The sequence below is a fragment of the Rattus norvegicus genome, chromosome 2, assembly GCF_021556685.1.
Source record: "Rattus norvegicus strain SHRSP/BbbUtx chromosome 2, alternate assembly SHRSP_T2T, whole genome shotgun sequence".
NCBI classification, from domain to species: domain Eukaryota; kingdom Metazoa; phylum Chordata; class Mammalia; order Rodentia; family Muridae; genus Rattus; species Rattus norvegicus.
In genome coordinates, this window is record NC_141535.1 from 113,595,352 (window position 1) to 113,611,504 (window position 16,153).

Sequence of the window (16,153 nt, forward strand, 5' to 3'; positions counted from 1 at the left end):
TTAACCACTGAGGCAGCTCTCCAAATTCATATAAGAGTTTTTTTGTAAGATTTCAGAGGTGCTATCTTTTTCCATGCTTCAACTTTTAACTTTACTGACGCTCTATCTGGATAGTTTTCTTTAAGGCAGCACATAACTGCCATTTTTAGCCAATCTGGTAATCTGGCCATTAACTGGGGGTATTCAGATCATTTGTATTTGCAACAGTTATTAATATCACTGCATCCCATCTACCTCTTATTATTAGTACTCCATGTGTCCCTCGTTCTTTTACAATTAAAAAAATAAATATAAGGCTTGATTTTTCTGTCTTATTTGGAAAAATAGGCATTTTAAAAATATGGTGTGGGGGCTGGGGATTTAGCTCAGTGGTAGAGCGCTTACCTAGGAAGTGCAAGGCCCTGGGTTCGGTCCCCAGCTCCGAAAAAAAGAACCAAAAAAAAAAAAATGGTGTGATTTGAACATTCAAATAATGTTCACTGTGAATACAAAAAGAATATTGGCCTTACTGTGTATAGTATCTCCAATTTTCTACTTTATTCTATTTTGTTTTGGCTATATTTAAATGTTAATAACCTACTAAAATGGGAATGGGGATTTAGCTCAGTGGTAGAGCGCTTGCCTAGCAAGCGCAAAGCCCTGGGTTCGGTCCCCAGCTCTGAAAAAAAGAAAAAAAGAAAAAAAAAAACAAAAAAAATAACCTACTAAAATGATCTCATGCTCCTTCTGACCCTTTTCAACCTGGTTATAAAAAGTATTAAAAATGCTAAGACACTGACTTGTGTGAAGGGCTGCAATGTACTGTTCTTGGGGAAACTGGCAAAGCAGCTTCCCAAGCATTTTCTGTAGGGTTTACTTCTCTCATGGAGCCCCGCATGAGACAAAAAGTACACAGATGAAAAGCTGTAGTTTGAAAAGTAACTCAAGGGGCTGGGGATTAGCTCAGTGGTAGAGCGCTTGCCTAGGAAGCGCAAGGCCCTGGGTTCGGTCCCCAGCTCCAGCTCCAAAAAAAAAGAACCAAAAAAAAAAAGTAACTCAAATTAAAAAGAATCAATATCTAACTTTTTACTGTCTTTAAAAAAAATAAAAAGCTAATGATTCTATTTTAGATTAAGAAAATTAATGTCCTATATTAATTAAGACATACTATCCCTAAAGTACTATAAAACTTTACAGTAAAATCAGGGAACTTCCAGTATTACAAAAAATAAACTCTAAAGACTCAATCATCATAAACTCCCTATTAAGATCCACTGTCAAAGAAAACAGTGTTCCAAATTAACTTTGACCCAATCCAAACAAGTCTGCACTAGGCTCTATTATCTGAAACCTCAAGGAGATGTCAACCAGAGTGCGAGTGGGCACCACCTCAAAGAAACCAATCGACATACCTGTTTGGGTTGTTGCAGTCTAGTAATTTTAAAATGCTTCTGTTTCTTATTACAAACCTCGAGGAGGAATTCCCATGTACATATTAATATTTCAGTAACCATTCAATACCATCTGACATCTCTACATAATAGACTTCCAATTTCCAAATGCTTTCACATCTATCCTCTCATTTGATGAGTTACACTGTTATATATATAATAATTATGGATGACCATTATCAAGCCATTCTTTAAAAACAGAAAACAGAAAACCTGCTGGCCTACGCAGCACACCTTTAATCCTAGCCCCTGGGACAGAGGCAGGTGGATTTCTGAGGCCAGCCTGGTCGACAGTATGAGTTGCAGGACAGCCAGGGCTACACAGAGAATCCTCAGATAAAACATGACAAACATGGGCAAGGTCTTGAATTTGATCTCAGAACTCAAAAAAGAATGAATGAATACCATATATTAAAAAAGTATTTGCTTACTTCCTTAGGATTATAACAAGAAGCCTGTTTCCTATAAATATAGCACCTTGCCAGGGATGAGAAATATGTGTACCATTGTTCCAGTGATCACCACAGAAACAAAACTGCAAAACTAGAGGGGGTGAAATGGTTAATTTCTTTGGGGGAGGGGGAGCATGAACTGAATCTCAACTGAGGGATAACACAGGTTAAGTTCTCTACCACCAAGGAGAAAGTATCTAAGCTGTTTATCTTAAGGACATCTGCATCATAGATCACCTAAAAAAAAACAATATTCCTTTAACTGTATAAAGTAAAACTACAATTCTGTACTAAGAGCAGACAAATCTGAATGTTAGAAATCTTAATTCTGGGCTGGAGAGACGGCTCAGCGGTTAAGAGCACTGACTGTTCTTCCAGAGGTCCTGAGTTCAATTCCCAGCAATCACAGGGTGGCTCACAACCATCTGTAATGGGATCTGATGCCCTCTTCTGGTGTGTCTGAAGACAGCTACAGTGTACTCATATACATAAAATAAATAAAATTTTTTAAAAAAGGGAAATCTTGGCTGGGGATTTAGCTCAGCGGTAGAGCGCTTACCTAGGAAGCGCAAGGCCCTGGGTTCGGTCCCCAGCTCCGAAAAAAAAGAACCAAAAAATAAAAAAAGGGAAATCTTAATTCTACTATATGTTAAGGGCATACGCCACCCATTCTTTAAGGATCTTTATGTGTATGAGTGTTTGTGTGAGCATATTTACATGCCTGTTGCCCTCAGAGGCCAGAAGAGGGCTTTAGATCCCCTAGCACTGGAGTTACAGATGACTATGAGCTGCCATGGTGCTGGGAACCAGAGCTGACTCCTTGGCAGAAGCAACCAGTGCTGAGCCATCTCTCTGTCCCGGCACACACCATTCTCACCTTAGTGAATTAGAAGTAGTCAGTCCTGGGCTACAGAAGAATCGCCTACAGTTCTGTTATCAGCTAAGCATACGTGACCTTTTCTAGTGTGCCTGAACATGAGCTTAAGCACCCCGCAGGCTTATCTGAGTGGTGTATCTGCTTAGCCTGGGTCTTAGGCTGAGATTCAGATGCTCTGATTCTTACCTGGCTGAATACCTATGATAAAGTGAGAAAGAATTAAGAAAACAGTATTTTTGCAAACTGAGCATTCTAAAACACAACAACCATTTTTCTAAATAAAATTCACACTAAGAAAATTAAAAAAAAAATTAAAGGCTCTGGAAATACCCATTGTACTGTGCAACCCAAGCGTATCTAAAATTGTATGTACTTTTTCTTTTTGAGGTAAGATCCCATGTAGCCCTCAATCCCCCTATGTAGTCAAGGATGACCATCCTACTTCCATTTCTCAAATCCAGGACTGCAGGTTCACACCACCGCCCATGGTTTACAACGTGCTATGGATCCACCCAGGGCTGTGTATGGGCTGGGCGAGCTCTCTGCCAACTGACTACATTCCCAGACCCATCACGAATTATTTCTGATGACTGAAGAAGGGGTCCAAAACATTGTAATTTCTACCAAGAAAAAGCTGAGCTCTCCACTAAGAACACTTAACCTGACCCCACTTATTCCCAGGATCTAAAGCATAGCTAACTATGCAAATTAAATATATCAGCTATGCAAATAGCTTGTTGGTCATTACTGATACAATTGCTGTTCTTTAAAATAAGTTGCCACAGGGTCTGGTGAGATGGCTCAGCTGATAAGAGTACTGGCTGTCCTTCAAGAGGACCCAAGTTCAATTCCCACATGGCAACTCACAACTGTCTGTAATTCTAGTCCCAAAGGCCAATATCCTCACAGACCCTCAAGCAGACAAAACAGCAATGCACACAAAATATGGATGTATTATTTTTAAAAACAGTAAGTAAAAAGTTGCTACAGTTCCAATAAATGCCTATATTTTCAGATTTCTTTTTATTTGAATTCAAAATGAGTAAACTACACAAACCATATCAAATTACACTGATCACACTAAATCTAATCTCATTTAGTAGGTCAAAATATTCAATAGAGTTTTTGGGTTTAACAATAGTTTGATTTGATTTTTTTAAAAATGAATTTCCTCATCAGTTTGGTCTGTCTGGCAACCAACAACTAAAATTCTGACTCTCTGAATGCCCTGAGAAATATCTTCTCCAACCCAAGACTGCTTTCCTTTGTAAGTACTTCAGTTTTGTGCAGTCAGTAAAGAATTTAAGAGCCATTATGTTAAAGTAAGCACTAATATTATTCTTCAAATGCATGCTTCAGGGAAGATCTCTAGCCTAAAGCCAGAAGACCAACCTTCACCTCAGCCTACCAGCTGCCAGACACACCAGACAGAAGGAAAGTCTAGGTCACTTCTCTCACAGATCCTTGAAAACTACCTCTCCATATTCAGAGGAAACTTTAAAATGTACAGTAACAGCACTTTTAAAGCTGCTTAAGTATGTGTTAAATAAACCCCAATTTTCTTCTAAAGAAAAATTTCTTGAATTCCCCTAACTTCCTTCATTTCACATAAAATTGGAAACAACACAGTACAAAACCTCCAGCAAACTGAGAAAAACAAAAGAAGGGGGTGTGTGTCTCATACCTTCCCAGAATCAAATAAAAAATGTATCTGTATTACTGCATCCCAAGGAAAAAAAAGCAGTTTCAATTCCCTCTCTGTGAATTCTCCTTTTCAAACCAGACTGGGCCATATTTCTCAGATGGGTTTCACCCAAGTGCAGAACAGGTAATTCTAAGAATGTTGTCAAGAGAAATGAAGACCAGAGCAAATAATACAGCCACTGTCACACGTGGAAGGACAGTGGCTCTAATTAGCTGAAACAGACAGAGGAATACAGATCATGTCTGAGCAGGAGCACTGCACAGAGAGCTCTAGCTACAGGCAAGTTTCCACTTTGAATAACGGCATCAGGTCAATCCTGACTTAAAACCAGTTCGCACTGCACCTGAAGAACTTATCTTAGTAGCCACCGGCGAGGAATGTCAGTGATAAACTTCTGGGAAAGGAGCAAGCTAACCTAAGGAAAAGTCTAGCTCTCTCTATGTTGCACTGCAGCGGAAAACTACTGCCTCAGAAGACACTGACATTCCCTCAAAAGCTTAAGCGCACAACACCCAATACTAAATTAGAATTTAAGCCTACCTAAAACTGCTGTGAACAACCCTGAATTACTTAATAAAGTTTCTTCCATTAAACAGAAAGTGGTAGTTCAAAGGGAAGAAAAACTAATAATGGAAAACTAAGTTCTTAAAATGTGGCCTGTCTTGTTATAAAAATTAATAACATAAAACTTGCATGAAAAACAGCTCTAGAGTAATGTTCAATGCATTTTAAACAGTCCTAGGTACATTACCTATTAACTTTAAATCAAGTAGAAAAGTATATAAAATAACCACATCAAGGTTTAAATACCAGGCATTCAAACCTTCCCTAGAATGAAGACAGTATCTTAGCCTTCCAGAAACCTGTGGAAGGAGTAATGATTTACCATCTCTCTGCAGGCAGCTGGTCGCAGCAGTACTTCATTAAACTGAAATGACCTTGACTCGGCCTCTGTATCACAGTTTTTCAAAAGCATTCCTTTCTTTGTATTAAAAACAAAATCTTGGTTACTGATACCAAATTACTCAGATAAATGTCTCAATTTGCTTTGAATACGGATCAATCCTCAATCCCAGCACAAAAACTATTTGTACAGCTTCGAAAGGCAATTTTGAGCCTAACACCGGACCAGTTTGCAAGTGGAGATAACGCCAACACCAAAGTGCGAACTCTCTTGAGTCGTAAGCAACAGATTTAGTCAAGCAGCAGGATGTGTGAAGGATATGGGCCAAGAATTCACAATGCCTGCAATTTTAGAAGGCATTTTCAACTGGAGGCTCATTCTCTTACCTGTAAAATGGGAATGACCCTACTTCTCTCAGGGGAAAACCTATACGGAAACCACTGTGGCTAAGACAGACAAACAGGAGGCTGATGGGTTTTTGTTGTTACATGGACAGGCTGAAGCATTAGCTTCATAATTCAAAGCTGTAGACACAGAATTAGGATACCATTACTATTTGAAATTACTAGTCAAAAAAAAAAAAAGGAACTTGCCTTTGATTGGATTCTCTTTCCATTTCTCATGCTAAACTTCTCCTTCATTTCCTCTAAAATTATCTTCAGTTTCTTTTCTTCGGGTGTCCCTAGGTATTTTTGGTTCACATGAAGGTAACAGTGCCACTTGGCTGACTCAAAGCCCCAATGGCAAGTTCTCTTGTCAGGGGATCTGTGTGAATGCATGACGAATGTCTGAGGAGCAAACATTCCACAGCACTCCAGACACTGGATACAGGGAGCATCGGGCTGAACATAAAACTGAGGTGCAAAGAGACCCTGACATTTGCCCAAGCACTCATGTTCCACTTCAAAGGCACTGCCAGTCTCCTTCAGCTGGGCCCAAGAGCTTTTAGCAGGAAGTATGCTACCATTTTGAGGAAACGTTCGTGGCCTCAGTAAAGCATTACAGAGTCTCTGTGCGTCAGTCAACGTGATCAGCCCACAGGAGGGGGCATTGAATGGAAGTATACCTAAGACCTTTAAGATATGAAGCTGGTCTGAAGTACACCTTGAACAATAGATGTAGAGCTCATCGCATACTGTGTTTATTTGCTGGAGTGAAAATTCTCGGAGAACAGAATTTAAGACTTGGGGCAAACACAGTCTCTTTTCTCCTCCGACTTGAAAACAAGAAATAGACTCCCCTTCCAAAACAGTCTGAGTGAGCTCTGTGGAGCTATCAGAAGGAATAAGAAGAGGACCAGGAAGAACCTGAGGAGACGGAAGAGGCAGGAACACAGTCGGTGACATGCTTTCTTGGGAATATCGAGCAGAAAAAGCTGCTGGTCCACCCAAAGAGCTCTGACTACTTAAATGGAATTGTGCCAGTGTGTGTTTCAGACTGGGGTTTAAATTTAAAGTTTCAGGTAGAGAAGGACAGTTGCGCTTGGCGTGCTCGCCATCTGGTTCCACTGACGCATCTCCGTAGTCGTCCAAATGCTCCTTCTTCACCTGGGTTAGCGTTTTCCCATTGGCATGAATGTCTGTCATCATTTTTTTCACGGGAGGACTGCCATCATCCTCCATCCCGCTCAGCTTTTTATTTGAACCCTGAACTAAGGAGAAATTAGACTGCAGGTTTTCCATGGCCACACCGGTGTTTTTAAATAATTAAGTCTTCAATTGGCATGTTGTTCTCAGTTCCTAATTTGAAGAGAAAAAGGCAACGTATACAAATACTTGTGACTCACTTAGAAATGTTTAGTTTCCAAAGATGAATTTTCTTGCTCAATAGATTGTACAACTCTGTTTCGGTTCAGCCGTTTCTCAGGATGTAACTGAAAATACTACAAAACTTCTCAATTCGCTTCTAATAACAAAGGGTATAATTGTCAGCACACCCCTGAGAAAAGTCTTGTTTTCTTGAGCACTTCAGCTATTTATGTTAAAATAAAGCTAATTCCTCAGTTCAAGAAGTCCAAAGTTTGGTATAGTGGTTGAGTTTGGTTGGTTTTGTTCTTTAAGCAAAGCATGTGGAAAGTTTATGCCATGACTGTATCCTGAAACTACACCCAAACACGAGTTACAATGATGCAATGGTTTTAGTTTTTGCCAAGAACACCAAAAAAGAAGAGGCAGGTATCCTCACTGAAAATGGTGGTCTGTGGCTCTGTGCTGACAAACTGAAGACTTGTCTAAATCTCCACACAGCAGGAGCCTGGCTCCACCTGAACTTTTATAATTAGCAATATACATACACTAAGTAAAAAAGCTGCCCAGTTTATCTTCAGGGATTACAGTTCATTCTTCTTTTAATTGATCTGGAAGAGAAAGGGGTGGGGAGAGTTACATTTGAATTAGCTCCAGAGGCCAAAGGGTCTGTTTAAAACCAGTTTCTTAATCTTAAACTCAGTTCACTTTGCCAAAGGTAACACTTGGGTGGTTTCTTCCAACCTAACACCAGTTATCTAAAAGAAACTTCATCTAAATAGGAAGCAGTCCAGACCGTGGGTAACAGGAGCATTAAATAATATCTCTCCAAACAAGGAAGAGTACACAAATTTAGAATACGGATAACCAAAACGCAGTAGCAGAGGCTTTCTCAACTATGCATGCCATTTAAATTTTAAAAAGTAATCCTTTCTCTTCAGAAAAAAGAACCCTGTAGTTTCTGCTCTCCCCCCACCCCGCAAAAGATACATGTTAATATACCTACCATATGTAATTAAGTCTCAAGCAGATTAATTCATCTAGTCAATATATACTATCTTTTTAAATTGAAGAAGAAGAAAAACTTTCCCTTTAAAAGGTTAGCGAATTTGCTTAATGGAAGCCAAAAGCTGTAAGACTCCATGCCTGGAAATCTCCATCCTTTAGCAAGACTAATCCGGGACAAAAAGCACAAGGCAGACAGACCTCACAAAGAATGCAAATGGAGGCAGAGTGGCGAAAAAGAGTATTCATCCACTTCCCTCCCTGGAGAAAACCCAATAAAAGCCGATAAATAAAAACCTTTGCTTCTAAACTCCCAGCAATTTATGTTAACACAAACCCAGAGAATTACGGACGAAAGCCACCTAGCCACCGTACTGTGACTTTCGCCACTACAGGGACACCTCAGCCAAGGCGAGCCAAGGAAAAGGGCAGGAGGCATGACCTAGACCAGGGGCGCCCCCGCAGCCCTGCGCACACGCAGAGACACCCACTCATCATCAACCCGAAGGACCGGGAAGCAGAGGACTCCCGACGTCTGGTGAGGTGAGAGGGGGCAGAGGAAGTAGGAGTCCTCCCAACCCCCACCTCTGTGACCGGGATCACCCTAAGTGCCCTCCCCACATCGCCCCACTGCGGGGGCCGCCGGTGGAAATCCCCCACGCACTCGGTCCGCGGGAAGTTCTCTGGGGTTACCTCTGCGCCCCAGGGCTGCGCCTCCCCACCACTGACCCACCCTGAGCCGTAACACCCAGAGGGGCGCAGGCAGGTTGGGCGCCAAGCCCGGAAGCCTGCGTCGCTGGACGCTCAGAGATGGGGCCAGCCCGAGGCATCCCCGCCGAGCGCAGACGGCCGGGGGATGGCGGCGATGACCGGTGTCCAGGTCTCCCGGGTCCCGGCGGCTCGGGTCAAGTGCACCGCCATCCCCTCCCAGCCGACCCGTCCTAGAATCTGCGAGGCCTGTACACCCGTGGGACCCCCGCCGCGCGCCCTGTGCCCTCGACCCCGCCCGGGACCCCACGCATCCCGGACGCCCCACTCAGGCCCTCGGCGCCCGGACAGCCCCACGGGCTCTGTGGCCTCCCCATAACCCCCCCGCCGCCGCCTCAGCGCCCCCAGAGGCCGCACGCCCCTCACGTCCCCTCGCGACCTGCGGCCGCACCTGTGCCCGCCGTCGCCGTCGCCGTCGTTCGCCCGCCGCCTTCGCTGTGCCGGCGCCGCTCCGAACCCCACACACATCGCTACACACAGCCTCTGACGTCACCCGGCCCGCGGCCCGCCCACGTCACTGCGGAGACACGGCTTCCCGCAGACGCCGCCGCCGTCTCCGGCCGCCCGGGGGACAGCGAGGGCGGCGGGCGGGGGAGGGGAGGGAACTAAGCCAGCGGCGCCGCGCGGCCCCGCGCCAGCCAGTCCCTCGGGCGCGCGCGCCGTCTGCCCTATTGTGGCTCCTCGCGGTCTGCGCGCTTCAGGCTGCGCGCGCCTCTCCGGCCCTGGCCGGGGCGCGCGCCTGGTGCCTCCGCCGCGCACGCGCGTGCGCCGGTCTCCCGCTCCCCCGCCCCCTCCCGCGCGTGCCCCGCGCTGCTGGCTGGCCCGGCGCGCCGTCTGGGCGGCTGGCGCACGGCACTGTCTGCGGTGCCCGGCGCAGACAGGATGTTCCCTCGGCCCCACCCCCGCCGCCCTCCTTCCTTCCTCGAGTCGCCCAGCCGGCTGTCTGGGGCCGCCCCCGCCACGCCCGCCGCCGTGTGGTGACGGGCCAGACCTGGGGGCGCCCTGGCCGCTGGGCCGCCGCGCGGCAAGGCGGGGGTGAGAAGGCGGAGAGGGGGTAGGGCGCGGCGGGCTGCACTGTGCGCGACCCCGGCAGCTGGCCGCGCCCGAGGTCAGACTCGGCCAACAGCCCCCCACCCCCGCGGCCGCAGCTGGCCGCCTGGCCCCGCCCCGGAGGTAGCCTGCGGGTGGCTCCCCGCCGCGACCCCCGGGCTGAGCCCGCCGCGCAGACGCCCCCGCGCTGCCACCCTCCCCGTTCAGCGCTGCCACCTGCCCCCGTGCTCCCCCCGCGCTCCCTCCCCCAGCTCTCCCCCCCCCCGCCGGCGCGCAGACGTCGCGGGGCCTCTCGCCCCCGTGGGGCCTCCCGCCGCGGCCGCCCTGCCAGCTGCTGGCGATCAGCCCCGCCTGGCCGCGCTGGGGTGGCCTCACCCGGTCGCCTCCCGGGCCGCCATCGCCCGGGAGGCGGAGGTTTCAGCACCGCCGGGGCAGACCTTGCTGCCCCAGCTGCTCTCGTCCTCCATAAAGTGACCGGTTCTAATTCACTAAGCACTTTGGTTGGGGTTTTCGGGCTTTTCCTTTTTTTTTTTTTTTTCTTTTTTCTTTTTCTTTTTTTTTTTCCAGAGACGGTAAGAGGTGGGGGAAGATAACCACTTTCGGCTGCCACCTCGAACCGCCGGCGGGGGTGGATGAGGGGACTTCCTAGCCAACGTACCCAGGATAGCTCGAATATTCAACTCTGTGAAGCTAGCCCGTCATATTTCGAAACACCAAGAAATCCCCTTTTCTCCACCCCACCGCAGGATCAGGAACTGAAATAGCGCAGCGAGTAGCACTGCGCAGACTTAGGGAACTCAAGCTTCGGCGACGGCGGTGCTCCCCGCCCCCACTCCACCCCTCCTTTTTATTTTCTTTTTTTTTTTTTCTCGCCCAGTTTATTTTACCGCTTCGGGGTTACTCATGTTTGGGTCCACATTTGCAGCTATCCAATTGGGAGTACTTTTGTGCTTGAAGAATTTTCGTCCTTTTTCACCCCACAATAGGTCTAACAAATGTCACCTCTCATCACCGCCCCCGCCCCAGCTCCTGTCGGCCCCCATCTCCGTGCTCCCAGGTCATGCCCCTCTCCCACCTCCTACTCGCCCGTTTCTTGACTGCCTGTGTGAACATGAATAATTCCACAGCACTTCCCATCTGTTATTGCCATAGAGACAGAAGCTCAGCAAAGATAATGATGTTCTGTGCAGAGCCAGTGTGGGGAGAGCAGCATCTGCGAGTCTCGGGGAATAGATGTTCTAACCGCCAGGATATTCAGAAGGCTGGCTGGAAAACTGAGGCGCAAAGCCAGGACAGTCCTGAGACTGAGCGCCTGGTCACCTCGCACCTGGCTCTGGATCTAACCAGAAGAAACAAACTTAGAAACCAAGATAACTGAGGGTGTGTGTGTGTGTGTGTGTGTGTGTGTGTGTGTGTGTGTGTGTGTGTGTGTCTTAAGCAAGTCTGAGACTGCAATTAATGGTAAGTATTTAGTAGTCCTCTTACCAGCCATGAAAGTAATTACTTGCTAGCATGGCCAAGGCCTGAGAAACAGAATTAATTAGACAATAGATAGTCTTTTTTAGAAAAACCAAATACATTATCTCTCTGTTCTTTTGTCCTCTCCAGGAATCTGTTTTTGAGAAAAGAGTCTTTTGTGTCTGTGATTTTTATGTATAACAGTTGAGACACTAGACACAGCCATGCGGCTAGAATCAATCAAAACCAAGCTTTGGGTATTTTTTTTTACCACTATTCTTCAATTACGAAATAAAATTCACTTTGCCCTCGAATTCCCTGGGTCTTAGCCTAAAGGTAAAGGTAGGATGTGAGTGGAACTAAGCGAGGTCGGTCTGCATAGCACCGCTGCAAATGGGTAGGCTTTTTCCGAACCACACTTTTAAAGACTGTTTAAGGGTTTTCAGAATCACCGATAAGATGTATAATGTAATATAATGTAACATTAATGCTTCGGATGTAGCCTCATTGGTAAAGTGCTTGCCTGGCCTACATCAAACCTTGGGTTAAACCCTAGAACTGCATAAGCAGTCCTAGTATTCAGGAGGTAGAGGCAAGAGGATCCGAAGTCCAAAGTCATCCTCTTCTACAGAGTAAGAGGCTAGCCTGGGCTACAAGAGATGCCATCTCAAGAGAATAGTAAGAATTAAAGACACTGAAAGCAAATGACAATAATCCTTTATTCCAGAAACAGATCTTAAACAGACACAGATCTTAAACAGGCCTTAGGAAAAAATCATGGGGGTTACAGAGATGGTACATTGGTAAAGAAAGCATCCACTATAGAAGCATGAGGTCCTGCATTTCATTTCCCCAAGACCGACATAAAACCGAGTCACAGTGATGCCCACCGTAACCCCAGCACGGAAGGGAGCTGAGAAAGGCAGAGCCCCCAAGCTCACTGGCCTTCCAGCATCACTAGATCCGTAAGCTCCAGGCTCCATAGGAGAGCCTGTCTCAAAACGTAAGGTGCGAGGCTGATAACTCATGGGAGATATCTCGTTCGTGCAAGGGACACAAATTTAATTCCTAGCGCCCACACAGGGGCTCACTGTGATCTGTAACTCCAGGTGACCTCCTGGAACACCTAATGTAAATGTGATACACATGTATATATGCAGGGGAAACTGTCCTAAAATAAAAACTAAAGTAAGGTGGAAAATCAGTAAAGAGATCACATGGTGGAGGCAACTCTTAGAGCGTTTAATCAGGGCTGGCTTACAGTTTCAGGGGCTTAGTCTAATATCATTATGGCAGGAAGCATGATAGCAGGCATGGTGACGAAGAGATAGCTGAAAGCTACATCCTGATCTTCAGGCAAAGAGAGAAATATTGGGCTTCACATTGGCTTTTGAAATATCAAAGCCCACTCCGTGACGCCCTTCCTCAAACAAGGCTACAACTGCTCCAACAAGGCCACACCTTCTTCGCCTCTATCTGGAGCTCTGAGCAAGAGCACTGTGAGAGCATGCCAGTGTTTTAAGAATCCCAAATGGTAGAGTGGGACCAGTGTTTGGTCCTCTCACTGGGACTAGATACCTTAAAATCCCTTCATTAGTAGGTGTAGCTGTCTGGGAATCGTAGAAACCAAGAATCTGCAAATGGGAAAGCAAATTCTGTCCTGCTCTTACGGCAAAAAACAGAGATTAGGGTTACAAGGGTGAGGTTGGGAAGACTGAGGAGTAAATACAAGGCTTACAGCTAGAGAGGAGATACCCAAATCAACAGGTAACAGGAAAAGACAGGGCTCTAAGCAAGTGCTGGCAGGCTGGCTGGCTCCCTCCGCTTCCAACGAAAAGAGGACAAGGAGTTGAGGTGAGGGAACCAGTGAAATTTATAGCCACATCTTGGTAACTGTGGTAAGTGTTAACTATCCACAGACCGTAGTGGGAAAAGGTCCATGATGAACTGCAATCCGGTCATGTAAGTAAGAGGAGAAAGAGGACAGTCTAATATTTTTTTTTTTTTTGGTTCTTTTTTTCAGAGCTGGGGACCGAACCCAGGGCCTTGCGCTTCCTAGGCAAGCGCTCTACCACTGAGCTAAATCCCCAACCCCGACAGTCTAATATTAAAGCATCTAGCAGAACCCATCAAGGTCTAGCACCAGCAACACCTGCAGCATCAGACTAGCAATTAGTCAGAACTAACAGCAATAGCTATTAAAGCAAGGCAGAGGTGGGCAGAGAGGGCTTCAGATTGTGGCCCCGCCCCTAATTGAACAGATAGAGTGAAGAATATTCAGTCATCTCCCTGGCTAGGTCAGGGGCTCAGCGTGTATTATGCTCAGAGAATCAGCCAATCCGAATAGGAATTTTTTTTGGGGGGGGGGGGGGGGGATCTGGTCTCTGCCATGAGTCTTAAATTCAAAAAAGGAAGAAAGGGCCCTTAGATAAACATCTTAATGTGTCCCCTCCAGAGCTCATCTAACAAACCTTTCTTGTGTCCCCTCTGGAGCTGTTCTTGCTACCAAAGCCCTGCTTGATGTCTGACATCTTTCTTCTTTAGGCTTTTCTCTGTAATAAAAAGTGCTTTTTAAACTCACTCGCCTTAATCTCTGAATTTCATTCTTTGACTTGGGGAGTCAAGAACTCTAACCACTGACTCAAAGGAAGTTTTGTCTGACCCTGAGTGCAGAACTCTAAACCCTGAGTAATGCACACCTGAGAAAGCAAGTCTCACGGAGACTCAAGGACAGCCCTTCTCCCTGCTTCACTGTGACTCGTTCAGTAGTTTGGGGCCAAGGCTTTCCTTTGTCATCATTAGTTCATCTATTGTCACTTTTCTTGGCCTTTCAGCTGAAGTCAAGCCTGCTGATCCATCAGTGCTGTAGATGAGGAACTGAGCCCAAAGGGGCACTCACTGAAACTCCCAGAATTTCGTATTCAAGAACAAAAATTTGGATCAGGGACTCACATGGGTATTGGCAGAAACCATATTAAATAAGAGAAAAGTTTTCCCCAAAATGGAAGTGAGCTAGAGAGGAAGGAAAGGTCCTTTTAGATCATTTGCATGGCACCTCCTCCTCCAGATGCCAAGGGCTCTAGATTACCCTGAGACATATAACCAGAGGGCTGTGGTTTCCAGTTGTCTGTCGGTCTGTCATAACTCTTGATGCCTCCCTCTACCTGCACTGCCCCACCACTTTAATATCCGCCTAGTAATGTTAGTTACCAGGAATAGGAAGTTGAGAAAGGACAGGGACGTGTGACATAAATCATTTTTATAATTGGGGGGGGGGGATTTAGCTCAGTGGTAGAGCGCTTGCCTAGCAAGTGCAAGGCCCTGGGTTCGGTCCTCAGCTCTGAAAAAAAAAATAAGAAAAGAAAGGAAAAAGAAAGTGACAGTGTACTCACATACATAAATAAATCTTTAAAAAATGAATGAATAATGGTGGGGGAAGAGAAGTAAATATTCACAACATAAACATTAATGAAGGTATATTTAAAAACATACCTTCTGCTCTTTTCCAAAAGAGAAGTCTGTTGAGGTTTGGTGTGTTGCTGTGTATTGTAATGCTAAGTTCTGTACCCAAAGTTCTAGGGGCCTACGAGTGAATTCTCACATTTACCAACTTCTGTTGTGCAAACCTTGTTCCTTAATTGAAAGCTATTGGTTACAACCAAGTACTGGAGGATTAGAGGTAGGTGGGTTTTGAGTTACCTGGTTGGAGGTGGAGAAGAGAGAGGGAGGAGTGAGGAGAGACCAGCAGGAGAAGGGGAGATGGACCATGAGCACATGGCCAGGAGAAGCAGCAATTATCTGGGGTACACCGGTGGTGAGGTACCTGCGCCGACAATTAGAAGAGTAGATTAGGGGTGACCCCCCAGTAATCATCAAAGCCAAATAAAATAAGCATAGTCTGAGTCTCATTTATTTGCAAGCTAGTCAGAGACAAGTTTAAATTGTTTCTACTACAGAAGTCAGCTGTGGCCTTGAATCCTCTTCCTCTTTCCTTGCTCCCCAAGGACAGCAGAACCCATTTGAAAGACTTGTTGGCAACAGGACATACCTGGGAGGTCCTCCATCATGGCCTTTGCCATCAACTTGATTTTCCTGTATCTTTTCCCTGATGACTTCCTTAGAAGAAAGAAGGAGGAGGGGGAGGGGAAGGAGAGGAGGGAGAGGGAGAAGAGGAGGAGGGGGGAGGGGAATGGGAGAAGGGGGAGGGGAAGGCAAGGGGAGGAGGGGGAGGATGGAGAGGAAGAAAAGGAGAGAAGGAGGGGGAGGGGGAGGAAGAAGAGGGGGATGTGCTCTGCCTCCTTTGCACATCCCCCACCCTTTTCCTTGCACGATCTTCTCTCCCATATTTGTACAGTGCTGCAATCCTCAGCAGCAAGAGATTCCCTCCTGTACCTGCCCAGGCTTTCTTCCCTTCATGGCCTCTCCCTCTGACCTGCCAAGTCAGTACTGGATTAACAAGCTCCCAGTCCTTACTTTCACGCCTTAAAAACAAGCAAATGATTGAAAAGTTAACCTCCTCCCCTGGATAGTGCCACAACGTGCTTTTTACTTTTTTGTTTCCAGGTTTTAACTAGACCTTATAAAACTGTATCGGAAAGAGAAGAAAACAAAGAAGGGATAGCCAAAAAGCAAAAAAGTCTTATTAGGCATTACTTCCCATTATTTTTTTTAAAAAGAAAAATTATTTTATGCGTATAAGTGTTTTGCCTGCATGTGTATCTGTGCATGCCACGCAAGCCCAGTGCCTGGGGAAGTCAGA

At 46.1% G+C, this 16,153-nt stretch overlaps 1 protein-coding gene across 5 annotated transcripts in view; it reads right to left on the reverse strand.

The window, feature by feature from the left end:
* Skil (SKI-like proto-oncogene) overlaps window positions 1-9,371 on the reverse strand; it is a 28,072-nt gene extending 18,701 nt beyond the window's left edge. For 2 of the 5 annotated variants that reach the window (XM_087614206.1, XM_087614199.1), the window contains exons 1-3: window positions 9,278-9,371; window positions 7,662-7,724; window positions 5,962-7,107 (exon numbers count right to left, since the gene is read on the reverse strand). In XM_087614206.1, coding sequence (XP_087470332.1) covers window positions 5,962-7,050 — 1,089 coding nt within the window. In that variant the 5' untranslated portion in view covers window positions 7,051-7,107; window positions 7,662-7,724; window positions 9,278-9,371. 5 annotated transcript variants of the gene reach the window in all.
* Between the last annotated feature and the right edge of the window lie 6,782 nt (window positions 9,372-16,153).